An 18,720-nucleotide genomic window follows, 5' to 3' on the forward strand; every position below is an offset into this window, starting at 1 on the left:
GTTCTATTTTGTATATTTATGATATCTTCCAGTTTCAGTCTTAACTGTTCTGTACAAAGTTAAAGTTTGTTGGCCTTTGAGATTATTATTCTATTATCAATACATTACTTGAAAACGGTCTCAAAAAGAACAACATAATAAAAAGGGACAATTTATAGTCCAGAAAAATATGTAATTTCCCCAGGTCTACCTGTAGACAAATCAATGAAAAGCTTGGAGACTACTGTCGATCCTCGCACAATGAAATCAAAATTAAAATCTTTGGATGTCATGATGCACAAATAGTTTGGAAAAGGAATTAAAAAACAACATTAAAAACAAAGAACTTTGGAGGTGGGGCTGTTCAGTGTAAGCTACTGGCAGATTCATTGTCAGAAAAATGGACATTTCTGATATAAATCAAAGGATGAGACAAGTGTGAACTTTTTCAACTAGACAGCAATCCTGAACATACAACAACATAAACCTGCGGGAATGACCCACTCATTCGCCTGATTTTAATCCAATTGAAAATCTATTTAAGAGCTGAAGATCACAGTTCAAAGAGAATGCCTGATCCTTGAACTTCTGCAGATAGTTGGGGCGTCATCAAAATGAACTCGACTAGTTTATTTATACAGGAGATGCCTTTAACCTATCATCAACAAAACAAGCTACTTCTACTCCCTTTACTATTACACATAACCTTTTTTTAATACACATTTGTTGGTGTAACAATCGCTTTAAATGGAAGTATATTTACTAAGTAAAACATTAGAACATTCAATAAACATTCATAAAGTACGGTATTCTGCTTCTTAGCTCACAAAACAAACAAATTAGCCATACTGAATCAATACGTATGTATTAACTTCTCTGAATATACAAAGGTAAACCTGTTTTCATGAAAGGTGAACCTTAGGAATAACTTTCTACAAAAAATAAATTAATTAATTAAAAGTTATGAAGCTCTCAATTCACCATACAAGCATATCCACATGCTCCTTCTTCGGGTTTGTTCATCTTCAACTAGTTGCAAAACACGCATGGCCGCCCGGACGTTGGAAACCATTTTATCGCAACCCGTTCTTGTCCTTCGTTGCCCCAGCTTTGTTTTGGTCCCTCCCTGAAGCTGAAACACCGATATTCGCCGAGTAAATCTCCCGGTGGCATTAGTGAGAGTAGAAAATGGCTGGTCTGGTCCACCAGAAAGTCACACACCTCCCTCACTAGCTTATTAGCTTACCTCGGTAAGCAGCCGTGTGGCGCTGACCTTAGTTTAAGCCCGGTTTAAAGACACGTCGCGTTCAGTACGAGGCCGAAACGACGTCTAATAGCAGCGACACGACAATAAAGCAAATAAAAAAACACAAGTCAACCTACGTTTCAGAAAATAGGAGTCAGAAAGGTGTGTTCAGGAGGAGGCTGGTGTCTCTTGTAGCTGGGGGTCACATACGGTGGTGACAACAGGAAGTACGTCAGTACAGAACTACTGCATCCGGTTTACATGTCACTTGTTTTATGAAAAAAAAAAAGTGTCTCGCAGTTATGCTTTATTGCCCATAAAGCAATCAACACAGGTCGTAACATTTTTTTTTCTTTTTTGTATATTCTTAGTTAATTATTGTATTTTATTTAACAACTAAACACTGATTTTATATTATATCACTTTTTGTACCGTTTATTGATCAAATCTTCTTGATTATTCTTAAATGTCCCCTGCTTACAGTTGGTCATGATTGGTTTTTAATATGCCTTTTCAATTTAGTAAATTACCCTTTTTCAATAACGTAAAAAAAACCTTTATTATACTATACTGTACTGTACTATACTATACTATACTATACTATACTATACTATACTATACTATACTATACTATACTATACTATACTATACTATACTTCTTACGTTTTGTTGTGTTACAACCACAATTATTTTTATTGGAATTTTATATAATAGACCAAAGCAAAATATCACACAGAAATAATTTCCCTGCTGGGATGAATAAAGTAATTCTATTCTATTCTATTCTAATTGTGACATGGGAGCTTAAGAATACATAATTATTTTTATTTATTTCTTATTTTACAAAAAAATCTGAACAGTAGGATGTGCACTTGCTTTCAGGATCCCTGGTTAAAAAAGAAAAAACAACAACTTTTTAGGACTATGTGTCAGTGTTAAATTCTCAAGTGTTTTGCCATCTTTTTAATCCTTTCTTCCAGTTGTGCTCTGTATTCAGCGTCTTACTCAGACATAAGTAACATTTCAATAGAATAAAACAACAAAATGGTCATAATTGTGCTGTTAACCTGTGTAATTTCAGTCAGTTTTGCAAGTCAATACAGATATGCAGAAAACTGTTGCAAAGGCAAGAATTTTATTCCACCATGAAACAATACAATTTTACACTGGCGAAAGCTAGTAGAAAAAGATTTCAAAACAAAATGTACTTTCTTTTTTTCGAGAAAATGCCAAAACATATCTCCAGGTTATTCAGATTGCTGACAAATATATATTTGCTACAATGATACATAATTCAAATAACAATCATTTGCATAAAAAGGCAAGCTGCAGAAAAGACAAAAATATGAGTGAAACCGGTTTATATGACAGACAACAATAATGATTTTTGAACACAGCCAAAACAAACAATTTTTCATATCCTTGATTTTGAAAACTGTTACTGTGTTTTGTATTATCTGTCCTAACATAATGCGATGAAAGCAGATTATAAGTAAATTTGTGTTTTATTTAATTGACATTTTAATGATAAGAAAAACAACTCAATCTGGTGTAACGTCACTACGTTATAAAAGTTGGATCCAGTGTATCATTGAGTTCTAAAAATATTTGCAAGCTTCAATAATCAGGATAAAAGACTACAGAACATGTTTAGAAGCTGAAGAATAGAAATTTGTATCGAAGTTACAAATAATGCATCCCTGATGTATTTGCGAGCCCTTGAATCTACACTGTATGCTGTAGTTTGGACCAGTTACCACAAATATATTACATCTGTTGGCCTGATTGTCTGCAGTAATTGTATGATCAGGGCATGTACTTTATTCCTTTCATCCTTGGTATAATATGCAGATCTCTAACGTCATCATGCTGAAGCAGCCAACACAAATAGCGCTCTGTCCCCATGCCCCATCCACTGGTGAGGAGAGGTTTCACTTTGCGCATGCTAATGTACCATTTGTAAGACTCTTCTGGTACTGCATGGTGCCTGAGAGCTTCTCGTACCACCTCAGGGGTGGGGTGGCGTTCACCAAGACCAACAGTCTCACCAAGCCCCAGCAAAAGGTCTGCTGCTTTGGCTTTGGACCGTCCTGTGCCCTCCATGTACGCCTGGTAGAAGGGAACGCCCAGGTGGTCCATCTCAGTTAGCCATACAGCACCACCAAATTTCTCTATTAAAACGTGCTCTCCTTTGCGAGTTAGCTTTCTACCAAAGAGGGGTTGGCCATCTTGCACCCACTCTAAGCAGTCTGCAGAGGGCATCATGGAAATGGCTTGAGCCAGGGGGATTCTCGGAAGAGCAGTTTTTCCTTCCATTTTGCTCAGGATTTCTGTCACGTGTGCTAATGTTCCAGCAGAGTTCTGGATTATGTCAGAGTGATTTTTTAACATAGACTTGGTGAGGTGAACCAAGTATCCCTCTGCAATGGAAATGGCATTGTCCATGTCCCCTACCAATTCACACTCTACATGGTAGAACTGATTCAAGTGTGTGGTGTCTGGATCTTCCCCTCTAAAGCTTGGAGATATGTAGTAGGTTCCGGGTAGGTTCTCCTGAAAGCGAAGGAAGTATTCAAGAACAAACTGCATTGAGTCAGCCAGGTACACATCTTGACCAAGCAGACTTACAGACACTGGCTCTGAGTCGGATCCCAGGCCCATTGGTGAAGATATGGTGTCTGTGGTGAGAGGGGTCAGAGCATAAGAGTACTGGCAGGAATTGTGGAAATATTCCACTGTGCTGTGGAACAAAGTGTTTTGAATTTGGAACAGGTTGCGATACCACTGGCTTTTCATGGCCAGAGTGGAGTGAAGTTGAGGATCTTTCCATGAATTAGGAGGTCTGCACTGAGTGATTTTCAAGTGTGTGTTTTTGAGAGATTCAGCACCAGCTGGTGGGCCATCCAAGGATGACACAAATCCAGGATAGGTTTGGAAGAATTCTGGTTGTAGCTCGGCAGCTTTTGTCCCATCTGGTGAAGGTAGCAGAGGCACCAGCTTGACATGAGCATGGTCGATCTCAAACCCCTCAAAGATCATTGCAACGCTTGAAGCCTTCATTCCTTCCTGCAGCAGTTGAGCAACTTTATATGTGGCCAAGAGGAGAGTTTTGTACCCTGGATTGTCTAGACTGAAAATGTCACTGGACAGAGGCTTGCGTGGTACCACAACAGTTAGACCGGGTCTATTTGGGTATGGTGTAAGGAAAGCAACATGCTCACTGTCTTCCCACACTCTCCATTGTTGCTGTTCTCCCCGTACAATCCGGCTAAACAGGTTATCACTGGAAGGGTCACCAAAGTAATCAAAGCAAAATGGTGCATTAGGTGTAGGCAGTGCATTTCTGATTTTGGCTTGAACTTGAGTCAGTGCCTCATCATTCCAGCGTGGGCCACTTTTTGAGTTACAGAAGCCTGTATCATAACTGTGGAACTCCTCTTCTTTGGCAAGATGAGGTTGCCACTTTGGTTCTAATCCATAAAGTGGCAGTAATCTAATTTGTGCTGGTTTATCAGGTATTGGATTAAAAATCAAGGCACAACGTTGTACTCCCAGTCGCTCACATAGCAAGTTTGATACTGTTTTTGCACCTTGTAACATAGTTACAAAGTCAGGTGTGGGCAACTGAAAGATACTGTTAGCCCCACTCAGAGTTTTTCTAGCCAGAATGGTTGACCCAGGAGTCCAAGGGTTTGGGTTCAGGTAAGCAACCAGCTCTTCTGTTTCCCAGATCACATTGATGTAGTTCTTCATCGGCTTGAGAACTTCTACCCTGGAAATGCCACCACTAATTGAGGCCACAAACATCACACCAGCATTTGTTTCAATGACAGCATCACCCTTTTTGTCCACAGCAATGATACCAGCACACACATCTTTCAGATTTTGGTCTATCACTTCTTTGCAGGCCTGTCTAAGGCTATAGCCTTTGTTGTGGTATAGACTGGCTATTTTCTCTGCCACACTGCTCCTTAAAAAGACATCTCCATCTCCAGAACAAGTAATTGCTACCTTGTCATCTGCATATATCCCTGCTCCTACTACTGCAGTATCCCCTACTCGTCCTTTTAATTTTCCCACCAACCCACCTGTTGAGGTAGCAGCTGCCAATGTGTTCCAACGATCAAAGGCCACAGCTCCAACTGTCTGAGGATGGTTGTTTTTTGAGGCATTTCCACTACTGATTTTTGCGAGTAACTCTTTGTGACGTATATCAGTGTAAAAATACTCTGGCCCAATTGGCTTCTCTTTGTCCTTCAGCCCTTGCAGAAACTCTTCAGCTCCTTCCCCAACAATCAGTGCATGTGAGCTCTTCTCCATTACACATCTGGCTGCTTTGATAGGGTTTTTTACACTTTTCACACAAGCAACAGATCCTGATCTCATTTGACTTCCATCTACAATGGTGGCTTCCAGTTCATTTTTGCCATCTTTGTTGAAAACTGAACCTCTACCTGCGTTAAACAAAAAGCAGTCTTCCAAAGCTTCCACAGACCTCTGAACAGCATCCAGACTACTGCCACCTTGTTCAAGAATTTGGGCCCCAAGGGTTAAAGCTGTTTGCAGTGCAAACTCAATCATCTCTGTCACTTTGCTGTTCAGCATACTCTCCTCTCCAGCACCACCATGAATCACAAGAATGTAGTCAGAGCTCATGCCAGATACAGGGTCAATAGCACCTTTGCCCTTTTCTACATTCTCTTGGCATTGAAGCACCTGCTCTGTTTTTTGTTGTTTGAACAGGCAATCTAGTGCCCCCATTTGGCTCGTGATGGCATACCTAACAGCTAAAAGCATCAACAACTTCAAGCTCATCTTGAAGTTTTCTTGAAGCTTCTTCAGAGCAACAGCAAATGTCCCCTTTCCATTCAGCACAAGTCGCACCTTATCATTCTTTCCAAGGTAGGTTACAGCAAGTTGGTCTTGTGCATAAGCATTCCCTACTCCACACTCTACACCTTCCATCATGTCAGAACCTGTAAGGTATACAGATGGACAACCAAAGGGATCCAGGAATTTCCTTAATGGATTGTCAGATGGTAAAGACCGGCGCAGAGCAGCCAGGTGTGGACCAACACCTTGGCCAGTTTTGGTGCTTCGGATAAGGCTCTTGTGCTCTAAAAAAGCAAAATGGAACAGCTGCAGTAAGTCTTTAGTGTAGTGGATGGTGTTATCAGGACGGATGCGAGATCCCAAGGCATTAACTAACTTCCGGGAGTGCATTGTGAGAGAGTACGTGGGATCACAACGACCATGTTTGTAGTGCCGCATATGTGTAGGTGTGACAAGCATATGTTTGGCAGCAGACTCCCCAAGAGTCTGCCAAAGGGAGAGCTGCAAAGAGAAGTTGACCCAAGCATCATACAAGCCCCTCTGCCCTCTAAAAGTAGAAAACACATCAGGATATGAGGGTAGATCAAAAGTGAGAACTAGATTGTCTGTTGTCAATACAGGGTTCTGTTGGAGGTTCCCTTCAAAGGGGAACACTAGGGCTTTTGGACATGCAGAATGAACAGTGTCTGTTGTCTCAGGCTTGGTCATGTCTTCTAAGTCATTATTGACAAGGTTTAAATCAACAGTCTCAGACAGATGATATACACGTTCAGTCACAAGAGAAGCTACCATTCCATCCACAGCGCTGTGTTCGAACACCATCCCAGCCGTGCTGTCTTTGAACACAACAAGGTTCAGGACCTGCAAAAAAAAAAAAAAAAAGCCTGAAAAATTGTATTGGTTTCTTCCTGAAATTTCAGCCATCTCTTAAAATTTTAAAGCTTTTAAACATAAAAGTACAAAATCCTGTTTGTTGTAACTCAATAACATTGGGTTTTGCTTTGTCCCTTGATGATCCTACTGGTTGATTGAATACTGTTTAAATTTAAAATAAATTAAGCTAATTTGTGTTCTTTATTTGATTTTAGAAATTCTCTGCAGACTTGCGTAATTTGTTTTATGCACTGTGAAACTACGGAAGTCCTTAATTATTCTTCCTATTCACTATTCACACGTATTTTTCTGTCGGATCATTAAAAACCAGTTTAGATATACCTTGTCATAATGTCTCAGACATGGAGTGTCTCCTCCTCCTCCCAGCCTCACTGCATTGAGGACGTCAGCCATTTCAGAGGGGGCGTCACTATCTTCCAGACAGAGTGTAAGGACGGCGCTCTCCATGAGCTCGAGTGATTTTTGCACATCACCTCCTTGCTTGAGAATCTCTTCTCTGAGGGAAGCCCAGGACTTGCGCTCCAGAGTTGAGAGGCTGCAGATGAGAGAGGGATCTTTTTGTTCCCCAGCTTTGGGCAGATCCATCACCTGGGCCAGTTGCTTGTAGATGTCTGTAAAGGACCGTGCAGAAACTGGTCCACCGGTGCTGGGACGCCAGAGTATGTCAACGGGGAATGCTCCACCGGCACAGGTGATGATGGCATGGAGGCTATCTGGATAGACCTGATGAACAGAGTTTCACAGTATAGTAAGTGAGCGGGAAGCAAATTCAGCGTCATCATTGCACAAAATGTTTTTTCAGAAAGGTAAAATGTTTTGACATTTACTGCATTAATCTCACCTTAATTTCATCACGGCTCTTGCCAGGAATACGGCTGGCGGCGAACACTTCAGACTGCTGAGTGTGTTCCATAGGAACATCGCCCTCCAGTAAAACGGGTTCACTGTACAGCTTTGCTGCTGCCCAGAGCAGAGCAGCTGCCCTCCCAAGCTGAGAGCATCCCTTAACTTTAGATGGAAGAAGAACAACCGGGAGGGCCGTTGAAGTAGGCAGGGGGTCAGCACAAGAAAGCAAACCCCTCTTGAACTGCTCTGTCACCCAGTTCTCCTGGCCTGTTGCAATGGCCTCTAATTTCCTCTGGGCCTCTTCCAGGGCATTCCTCTGCTGTTCCAGGGTGCTTTTGAACTCAAGGTAAAGATCTGGGCTTAGCGTGAGCTGCAGAACACGGCTCACTTCTCGCAGTGTAGCGTCCAACTCTGGAACTGGGTAGTTGAGAAGCGTCATCCTGTTAGAACGGAGGGGGCTTGTCAAAGAAAGAACAAAAGTGACACTGTCAGTGGAGAAAACAGCATTGTTTTCAATAATCAATCCAACACAGTTAACTCCAAAAGCTGCTGATCATTTTAGGGAAACGATTGCATTGCAAAATTGCAAAATTATTTATGTAACTTACATGTTTTCAGATTGTACAGGTACAAGTTGTACCTGTATATAGCATCAACAACTTGATGCTGTTATTCATTGTATTTTAATGGGATGTTATAGGTCAAACAAAGAAGTACATAATTATTAAGTGGAAATAACAAAAATAGGAATGTCATTTTGTGGTAAATAGATTTGCATAAATGTTTCACAAAGCATATTTAATTTTCTAAAATTAAATCACACCTAAATGGCACATTTTAGTCATTCCTGTTGAAAAATGCTTCCACCAACCATTGCTAGGCCTGTTTTTAGTGCTGCAGAGATAAGCTAGATCTAATTATTAGATATCAACGTCATAAATTCTTCTTTAAGAGGTAAACACCATAGAGTTTTACAACTTTAGGTTGGGAGAATGGAATTAAATTCTTCTCATATTTCCCAGAGGTAGCTTTCATTTACAAGCTGTTCCTATTTCTGAAGTATGTGACAGCTCTCACGCACACACACACACACCCACACCCACACACACACACACACGCACGCTCACAATGAACATATATTACACACAGTATGACATACGTTTCCTTCACATGACGTCCAACCGTTCTCACATTAGTGGAGCCAATAAGTCGGTTAGGTTGTTAATGCTTAAAAAAGCACAACACAGCTCTCTTTGTGAGTGAAATTGGTGGACATGAATGGAATGCACCCCACCACTGCTGAAGAGCACAGCTCCCTCCGTAATGTCCGGTAACAAGGCCCGTCTGCTCACACGTGAAAGCAGTTACTCCTTTCCTAAAACTACAACTTTCTGGTTGTCAAGGAAACGCGATGGAAATTAGATTTATCTTGATTTGTTCAAATCATCCACACAGTGCCAGCTATCTGCGGTCTGACCAACTTCAGCAGGAGTCAGGCTTTCAAAGAAAGCTGGGTTTGTGATGCACGCTACCATAAGAAGGAAATGTACTGCAAAGGTGAAATAAACCAACAGAACATTTACAAGGAATGTTACGCACCAATAAAACAATCACTTTCTGTGTGTGTGTGCTATAATATCCCAACTTTTATCCAAACAAGTCATTAACAAATAAGGTTTCTCTGACTTGTTTAAATATATTAGAAAAGCAACCCTTCAACTCCGCAAAAAATAAAATATGTTCACATGAAACTTCAACTGGATGTCAGGATTTGCTATCGCAAAAAAGAAAATGAATAAGACAGAAATATGTCCAGGTAAGAAAAATGTATCAGAATGCATAAAAATGGCATAGTCGTTATAAACTGGGATGTACAGGTAAGGTTATAAACGTCCTGTTAATTTATTTTTAAAAATCTTTTTCTCTTGTTATTGTGATTGCAGAATAAAAATGATCTTACCTCTCTAAAGGACTTTGTCCAAGACTTGGCCAGCTGCTCCAGTGGGAGACCACTCAGTGGGAGGAAAACTCAGAATGGACTGCAAAAACAAGGGATGTTTTTTTTTTTTTTACCATAATGAAGAAGCTGTGACTCCAATTAAGAAACCTTCTCTCCACCTCTCACAGCCCATCTTTCTGAATAAACTTTCATGTTTCGCTTTCTTTGTTTTTTTCTTTTCTTTTCCCAAAAATTACAACTGAAGTTAAATATGATACAAAACAAAATAAGACGTAAGAGTAGCTCAGAAGAAATAAAATGAATCTCCCTCGATCATCTCAGATCGAAATCCTTTAGAAAAACTGAGGGTTGAGCTGAAGAAGGAATCTAGAAAAATCTAGAGATAAAAAGAGAAATGGTCAAATTAATAAGAATTTACTCAGATTTTACTCTTAATTCTCCATACACTAGTAATTTACAGCAAAGGATAAAAAGACATGGTCTGTATCAAAGTCTATAAGTTTCTTCCTTCCTTTAATCCAATTATTACCTAAAATAATTTTTTTTCTAAAATCTGATATTTTATGCATTAAATCATTTGTTTCACTTTGAATAGTATAATTTCCATATTTTACACATATGTGATGATGTGTGTAAAATAATGTGACAGAACTTACTTGCGTCTTTCTGATGATTTGCCCCTCGCTGTTTAGATCTCAAGATGCACTCCAGGTCCTGAGCATAAATCGGTTGAATAAATGTCAGGCTTCAATAAATACTCATAGCTCCTCTTTGAGATTTCAGCTGATCAGCTTACTCACCTTGGTGTAGTTAGGGTAATGTCATGTGACATAAAAAGTGGTGAAATTCAGTAATTTATTTTTACATGAATGACTATCGTGGGACTGAGACGTCTTAACAAAAGCAGATGAGATCAACAACTCAGTGTATTTATACTCTGTGATGCCTATATAATCCATGAAAGGCTTCCCAAAACAAATCTTTTGCAGGCTTGGATGAAAAAAACTGATTATGTTCTTTTGCTTTTGTTTTCCAGGGAGAAAAAAAGGGACCTCTCTTCCTGATTAACAGTAAATGTCAGGCTAATATCCTCATACCGAAACCTTTTCAGGCGTATACTTCCCTTCTGATAAGATTGACCCCTTACGTGACCCTCCCCAAAACGCTGACATGTCAGACTTTAGTACTGTGAGGACACCGGTGTCTTCATGACAGGAAAGAGGTTGAACACTCAGCATTTCTTATGAATTTCTTTGTTTCAGTAAAATATCTGGCTGGACAGACCAATAAAACATTTTAATAGGCTTAAGAGATCACCACTAGGGCAGTTGCCCAGGGTGTTATTTGAAAGTGGGCACAGCAGTACCAAACAACTATATATTTTAAATATCTTTTTCAATCAATTAGTGAATCAATCAATCAATCACATTTTATTTGTATAGCACATTTCAGCAACAAGGCCTTTCAAAGTGCTTTACGTCGTAAAAACACAAAACTACAGTCGTAGAACAATTGAAACGTTACATTTTGTCAAGTGCCATCGTTACACATCAGATTGGTGATTAATGTCTCATTGATTATGTTTCAACAACAACTCTAAGCAGGCAGGATTTTTAGTCTAGTTTTAAAGAAACTCAGTGCCTTTCACCCTAAAGGAGAACTGAAAAGTGTTTTTAAGCTAGCATCAGGTGAAGGAAAATCATAAAATATTCTTACTGTAAGATATTCTCCAAGAAATACCACTCAGCTGTTTTTGGCATTTCTGTAATTCTGCTGTGTTTTAGTGGCCAGCTGAGCCTCATGAACTGAGGACGGTAACTCAGCCCCTCAAAATCACCCCAGTTCGGTATTTATTGACAAAACCTCTAAAGACATTTATTTAAGTTTTAGGTCAGACAAATGTTTAGTGGAAGTGTTTCACTGACTGATATTTGTGCAGTATCAATATTTGAGATTTCATTTAAGTTCTCCTTTAAACAGGTTTTCTGTTGCTTAAATGTGTGTGCTGTCAATGGAGAGACAGCGCCCCATCCTTAGTGTCAACCTTCTTAGTTTGGAGAACATAACAGAACAGCTGATTGTCATCTGCATAAAGCTGATATTTAAAAATGTATTAATGACATGTCCATATGAGGGAAAAAAGCAGGGGGCACAAATCTCACATCTTGATCATATTCTAATTAGTAAAGCGGTGACATCTGCACACTGGCGTCATAAAGGAAAATTTCTACTTTTCAGAACTTTTGTCCACCACTGTAAACCAGATTACCATAATTATAATGCTTTCTTCTTTCATACTGAAATTGTGTGCGAAAGGTTTACGTTTTTTTGTTGTAAAAATGCAAGTTTGTCTTTCGCTGTGTGTTAATCCTTTTTTGGGTTAGCCGTCTGCCTTTAAGTTGGAACAGACTGCAGATCTCCACAGAAACAAAACAGCAGAAATAAATAATGGGTAGATAATCAGTCTTATTTCATGCACACAAAAGATTACAATACAGAAATGTAAAAATCATAAAGCATTTTCAAGGAAGGATTGTAGCAAACACAAATGCAATATGTTAGAACTTGACATAGTTTTCTCTTAGTTTGTATTTAACTTGTTTTTTATTCTTTGTGTTCAAAAATGTGCACAGCTGAGTAAAAACAAAACACAGAAAACAGAGAAGTGAAGAAGCAGCTGCTCATATGATGCAGATCATTTTCCCTATATTCTATTTATACAAGGTCACAATGAATCACCATGATGATCTTACACTCAAATGAACATTTGCGTGATTACAAACCACTAAAAGAAGGATTTGGTCAGTTTCTAATCCTGGTTTTCTTTCCTTAACCTTTGTCCTCTGTACAAATTTCACAACAACAAAAAACCAATTATCTAATTTTAGTTTCTCTTCTTGTCTGGCTGCTACTAAACGCCATGAAAGGCCACCAAAGTGGTGGTTACACTCACAAAAGATGGTGAAAGTTTAATGTATAAACTATTGGACAGTTTTTAATTTCATCAAGCCAGTAGCTCACACAGTATGGTACAACCTCTATGTGTGAGTGTGTTCCTGTACTGTTTTAACACCTAAAATAAATAGGTGCTATCAGTCTGTAAATAGACCGAAAGGTGAAAAGATGCTTTAGCAAAGTGGGGCTTTTTTGTTATTATTAATTGCTATTCTGGTTAATTGTACAGAATAAATGTCTGAGAAAAAATTTCTAATTATCATTGTGTCATTTTTACATGAAAAAATCTGACATTTTAACATGGGTATGTACACTGAGAGCTACTGTAACCACAGCAGAAGACAAATGCACTATTGATTACTTATTTTATGATATTATTGCATTAACTACAGGCTCAAAGAATGTTGTGCATGCACATATTTTTCTCCTCTGGGAGCCAGAACTTCTCTTGCTGAGCCAACGTTGTTCTGTGTTAGTGTTCAATCCGCGGGCTCACTACTTAGACACAGAGTACTGTCATTTCAAGGTCGGAGGCTGCAGTGTTTTTGTTTGGTTTTTGTCCCTCTGTCCCAGTTTTTCCATGCAATTTGTATTTTGCTTATCTAGAGAAGTGAAGTGAGGAAAGAGTTCTTCCTTCAGTGGCTGCTCCTGCTTCTTTATTGCAGTAACTCACTCTACCATGATAACTGCACTACCTTCACCGCTGATCTTTAGATAGCATTGTGCTACATACACAGAGGACAGATGGTAGGGAAATAGATAATGTGTTGGGTAAGCAGGCACCGCTCAGGTGCACCTGCAGAAGGTGTGCACCCCCACAGAAGAAGAAATCTGTCATCATCTGTGTGTGTGTGTGTGTGTGTGTGTGTGTGTGTGTGTGTGTGTGTGGGTGTGTGTGTACAAACTAAACAGTGGTACATTGTGACCTGATAAGATTTGATCTGTAATAATTTCCCCATTTTTTAAACACTTTACAGAAGCACCCTTTTGAACCAAAGCAAGCTAAACTCAGGTTAAAGGTTACAGTCGCCCTCTAGTTCGCGTTTTGTTACGAAAATATGCCTTTTCACTCGCTGCTTTTTGCTGCAGATACTTCTATAGATCATTTAGGGGTATTTCGTCGGTGCTTCAACAGCAACAAAATGAAACACTGCCATCAAGTGGACAAAAAATGTAAGTGCGTAACAGATAGCGTCAAAACTCAAAATAGCCAGACGAAGAACATGTGGAAACTCATCTAAAATAAAACTTATTTCTCCATTTGTTGATCATGGCCGTCACTGGAGCTTGCTGGAGATTCAAAGCCTTAGAAATGGCTGTAGGCTAATCCTTTGCAGAGGACTGTGCCAGTGCCTTTGTTTCTCAGCTGTTCTTGGCCTTCTTCAGATGAGATGAATTGTGAGATGCTTCTATTGGTCTTTTTCAGCCTGCTTCATCGATTTAAGTACATTTCTACTTTACATAGGTCTGGATGCGGCAGTAATCAATGAAATTGAAGTCAGCTTTCCAAAGACGTAATGATTTAAGGCCAACCAAATGCTGCCACCTGCTGACCAAAACGTGTAAGTGCAGCTCAAACTAATCAAAACGTTGTTGGTTCGTAGTCTTTACTTGAAAGATGGTTGATGTTTTACATTTTTTATTGTCAGTAAAAGATACAAAAACCATCATAGGTGCGTTCAGTACTTTAGATAGTTTTGACGTACTCATGTTAATCTTTGCACAAATGTTTATTAATAATCTGAAAACTCAACTTGAGCAAAATCTGAAGTTAGTAGTAACTATTGCTTTTCTTAAAAATAGAGTGTAATCTATTCATGGATCTTTTAGTCGATTTTGTGATCAAATATTTAAAATCGTGCACATTGTAATGCATTGTAGAAATAAAAAAGACAGAATTCAAATTCAAAATGATTTTATGAAAGATTTATTATTATTATTATTGCATTAAAATTTTGTTTTTCCAATGGTTCTCATCTTTGAAGCTTGAAGTCATACTTACCTCTTTGCAGGATGTTTAACTTGATAAAGACTTACCTAGAGGAAACTTTAACTGTGAAATATTTAATTTAAAAAATATAGAACATTACATAATATCTTTTGAGTAGTAACAATTATTTCACAGTTTCAAATAATGAAAGAGTTAACAGAGCTCTTTGACTGGATAGATAGAGATCAGGGCGGGACGAGCGATCGGTTAAATGCCAACTGTTTGCAGCTCAAGTCTGTTTGCTCCCCGCTGTCCTGCCGCTCATTCCCCGTCATGATGGATCCCACTCCCGCTGTGGTCTCCGCTCAGTGGCTGGCGGATGCCATCCAAAACAAACTCGTCGGTCCAAAACTCCGTATTCTGGACGGGTCCTGGTACCTACCGAAAAGCAAGCGGGACACCAGAGAGGAGTTTAACCAGAAACACATACCGGGAGCGTCGTTTTTCAACATAGATGAATGCTGCGATCAGAGCTCCCCGTACGACCACATGCTGCCGACTCCCAGCGACTTCTCCCGGTATGTCAGTGACCTCGGCATCGGGAACGACACCCACGTCGTCGTCTACGACACCAGCGACTTCGGATCGTTCAGCGCGCCCAGAGTGTGGTGGATGTTCCGGGTGTTCGGACACAGCTCGGTGTCGGTGTTGGACGGAGGCTTTAAGCACTGGGTGGCTGACGGTCACCCGGTGACCTCCGACTACACCAAGCCGGAGAAGAGAGACTTCCAGGCGAGCCTGAACCAGTCCTGGGTGAAGAGCTACGAAGATGTGCTGCAGAACATCAAGACCAAGCAGGTCCAGGTGGTGGACGCCAGGTCTGGTGGCAGGTTCCGGGGTACGGACCCAGAACCAAGAGGAGGTGAGGAGGATCAAAAAATGCATTGTTAACAAACATTAATAAATGCTTAATGTGCTTATATAATAACCCTAGATTCACACATGAGACCAATTTATGTAGGAAATGTACTGAAAGTCAAGCCTGAAATAGGATCTTTCAAAAATTCAATGCCACAGAGTACAGCCAGACTGACTGTGTTTTACTGGTTTTGAGTCAAGAGGTCAACTTTATTTGTGGCAGGAAGAGGTTGTAAAGCAAAGGAGTTGATTAAAAATAATGAAGAGTTATCTGCTGTCAATCCATAAAACCATAAAAAACAGAAATAACGTAATTACTGGAGATGCACTTGTAAGCATTTTGTGGTCAATGTCTATAGGGATCTATAGTTTTGATAAAGCGTTGACTTGAAGATATAAGTTTCAGGTTAATTTAATTTCTCTTTTAAGAAGTAAAATAAAAGAACAGGATTGAAAATGGTTTATTTTATAAGTGGGAGTGGAAGGTCTCTATAAAACAGAATTATACTATTTTGAGACAAAATAGAAATGGAGTTGAAATGTAAAAATCTTAAAATTAACACAATAGGCTACATGGGTCATCTAGCTTATAAGTTTCCAAATCCAGCATGTTCCATCACAGATGTTGAAAGCTCAAAAGGATGAAATGGAGAAAGTTTTCTGTAATACGGTCAGCCTTCCTGTTATCGGCTGAAAGTCTCACTCTCTCACACTTCATCTCAGTATTCTTTGTTTTAAATACTTTTACTGTCTTTACTTCTGACTTAATGTTAAGCACACCACTGATGCTGGAAATGATAAACCTTGAGCCTTCTTCCGTCAGTAACAACTTCCACAGTTAGGAGTAATGTTACCATGATGCCGTTGCACTAATTTTTACTAATTTCTTTTTTAGTTTTCCAACAATCAGTTTCCAGACGTTTTCTTGGTCTTAATTGTTTTCTTTCTCTTAATAGCCGATTATAGAACTCAGTGCTAAAGTTGAGTTGTTGAATGCAAATGAGGTTCGGTGGGCCTTTATTCACACTTCAAATTATTATTAGGCTAAAATGGAGTTGTGACTGCAAAGGTAAAATCACATTTAGATTGGATTATCCAAGTACCGATTTTCCCCCAATGCTATTGATAAATATCATGTAAAAGTTCCGGTTGATGAGGGGCAAACTATTCAGAACCAGCAATAAAACCTTAAAATAAAATCTGTAACTAACAGGAGTTTGGTAAATATGAGGCCATCAATAATGTTATATTGTCATTTATTTTCTATTGTCCTTAAAAGTTACAATTTCTGTTGAAATAAAGCCATAAATCTTGGCTAAAAATCATTGTCATCCTAGTTCAGCGATGCTGATATGAAGCCTGAAAAGCTTGTTGACTTGGAGATGAAGCGTCCCTTGGCAGCCACGCCCAGTTGCTACACACGGTTGTTGCTACTCACAATGACAGTGCACAAAAATCTTCCGGCCTGATTCCTACAGCAGAATAATGTGAACTCTGTGAGGGTTTTATGAACCAAATGACTTCATTGAAAGTGCTTCTTGCAGTCCTTGAACTTCACTAGTTGAAAACAGAATAATTTTTTGACGCCCTTTCCTCTCCCACCCCATTTATCTATCTCCTCTCAGATATACAGTCTGGGCATTTCCTCGGAGCAATCAACATGCCCTACACAACTTTCCTGGAATCTAATGGAAAGCATAAGAGCACAGAGGCCCTGACCAAGCTCTTCCAGAATGCTGGAGTGGACCCGAAGAAGCCGATCTGGGCCTCCTGCGGTTCGGGAGTCACCGCATGCCACGTTCTTCTGGCTGCCGACCGGCTCGGGCACGCCGATCTTTATCTCTACGATGGCGCCTGGGTGGAATGGTTCAAGAGGGCTTCTCCAGACCTCATCATCTCTGAGGGGGAGGGAAAGAAGGCATAAACCATTTTAAAATAAGCCAGAAGCTGGATTCGATTGCTGTTTGAAATGAGACTAGTCTGTTTGCTGTGGAAATTAAGAGTACAACACTTAACTTCTGCTGCAGGGTGTATATTTTTATTTGCTAATGTTGGGATGATGGAGAATGCTATTAAAAAACTTCTAACGTTATAAATTAAGTGCTTTATAAATGTAAGCGAACAGGGGAAGGTGTTGGTTTTCTGCAGCTGAAGAGCATTTTATGAAACTCTTTACATTATGCAGATATGACTTTTTTTAACAGATCTATGTATAATTTTTCTATTTTCTGGTATCATGGGACAGCAGGAATATTACATTCCTTGATTAACGTTCATATGTAATTATGCACGATTTGCTTTTTTGTTTCTGAAACATAAAATGAATAAAATGTTATCTTGGGTAAATGTGCTTTTTTTTCCCCAAAAGATGGAAAATATGTTAAGCTTTATATACATAAAAATTGACTAGAAAAAGTCAAAAAGAAGAGAAATGCAAGCCTATCTGCTTGTAATTCCTATTCATGTATTTGTTAAGTGCAGAGTTTTATCTAATACAAAATCCAAAACGCTTATTATGAATTAAAAAAAATAAATCCTAACATTAATGTAAGAGGATCTCGTCAAACGGTCCTTACCTGATGTGCCGGTTTTCCTAAACGTTAAACTTGTTCAACTGGATTGCAGTTAAGACATTTTTTCCTTCAAGTTAACGAGATCAAGACCAAAAAGCAAAGTGTAAATATGGATAAAAAAGGAATCCGAACCAATTTTATAGGGCGAAATTATGTTCACACAAAAGGAGTTTGACTTGGCTTCACACGTTCACATCATACAGACATTACAAATATATAAACTAAAGAGGAAACAAAATATAGGATAAAATGAACAGCATGTACAGCCATTAAAAAAGGCATAGTGCAAATTTGCATATTTTGTTCACAGCAGAGTGGCTGACTGCTTAGAACATAAAGTGTTCACTATGTTTATCAGAGTGACATCCTCATGAAAGAAACTGACTCTGTGGCGACTGTTTTCGTCAAACTGTTTCATTTTTCAATGTCATTTGAGCAAAACAACCATTTCGCAACAACATGCTCCCCATATTAACAAGTGGAAAAATATAAACAGTATTGGACCAAGCACTCAGCCCTGTGGCATCCCATAAATAACTCTGAGACATTAGGCAGAGTTATGGATCACATAAATAAGTAAATGAAA

The 18,720-nt window shown here is 39.2% G+C and overlaps 2 protein-coding genes across 2 annotated transcripts; one reads left to right on the plus strand and one right to left on the minus strand.

The window, feature by feature from the left end:
- Positions 1 to 2,351: 2,351 nt before the first annotated feature.
- Positions 2,352 to 10,728, minus strand: LOC106699831. Its single transcript, XM_023348363.1, has 6 exons — positions 10,559 to 10,728; positions 10,415 to 10,472; positions 9,759 to 9,837; positions 7,794 to 8,256; positions 7,274 to 7,675; positions 2,352 to 6,919 (listed from the first exon to the last, which is right to left on the minus strand). Exons 4-6 carry the CDS (start codon positions 8,235 to 8,237, stop codon positions 3,032 to 3,034), a joined length of 4,734 nt encoding a protein of 1,577 aa, XP_023204131.1. The 5' UTR covers positions 8,238 to 8,256; positions 9,759 to 9,837; positions 10,415 to 10,472; positions 10,559 to 10,728; the 3' UTR covers positions 2,352 to 3,031.
- A 4,103-nt stretch (positions 10,729 to 14,831) lies between these two features.
- LOC102232118 (3-mercaptopyruvate sulfurtransferase-like) lies at positions 14,832 to 17,907 on the plus strand. The gene is made up of 2 exons (XM_005806085.2): positions 14,832 to 15,565; positions 17,187 to 17,907. The coding sequence occupies exons 1-2, from the start codon at positions 14,848 to 14,850 to the stop codon at positions 17,483 to 17,485; spliced, it is 1,017 nt and encodes a 338-aa protein (XP_005806142.2). The 5' UTR covers positions 14,832 to 14,847; the 3' UTR covers positions 17,486 to 17,907.
- The last annotated feature ends 813 nt before the right edge of the window (positions 17,908 to 18,720 follow it).

Source organism: Xiphophorus maculatus, chromosome 16 (genome assembly GCF_002775205.1).
Source record: "Xiphophorus maculatus strain JP 163 A chromosome 16, X_maculatus-5.0-male, whole genome shotgun sequence".
Classification (NCBI taxonomy): Eukaryota; Metazoa; Chordata; class Actinopteri; order Cyprinodontiformes; family Poeciliidae; genus Xiphophorus; species Xiphophorus maculatus.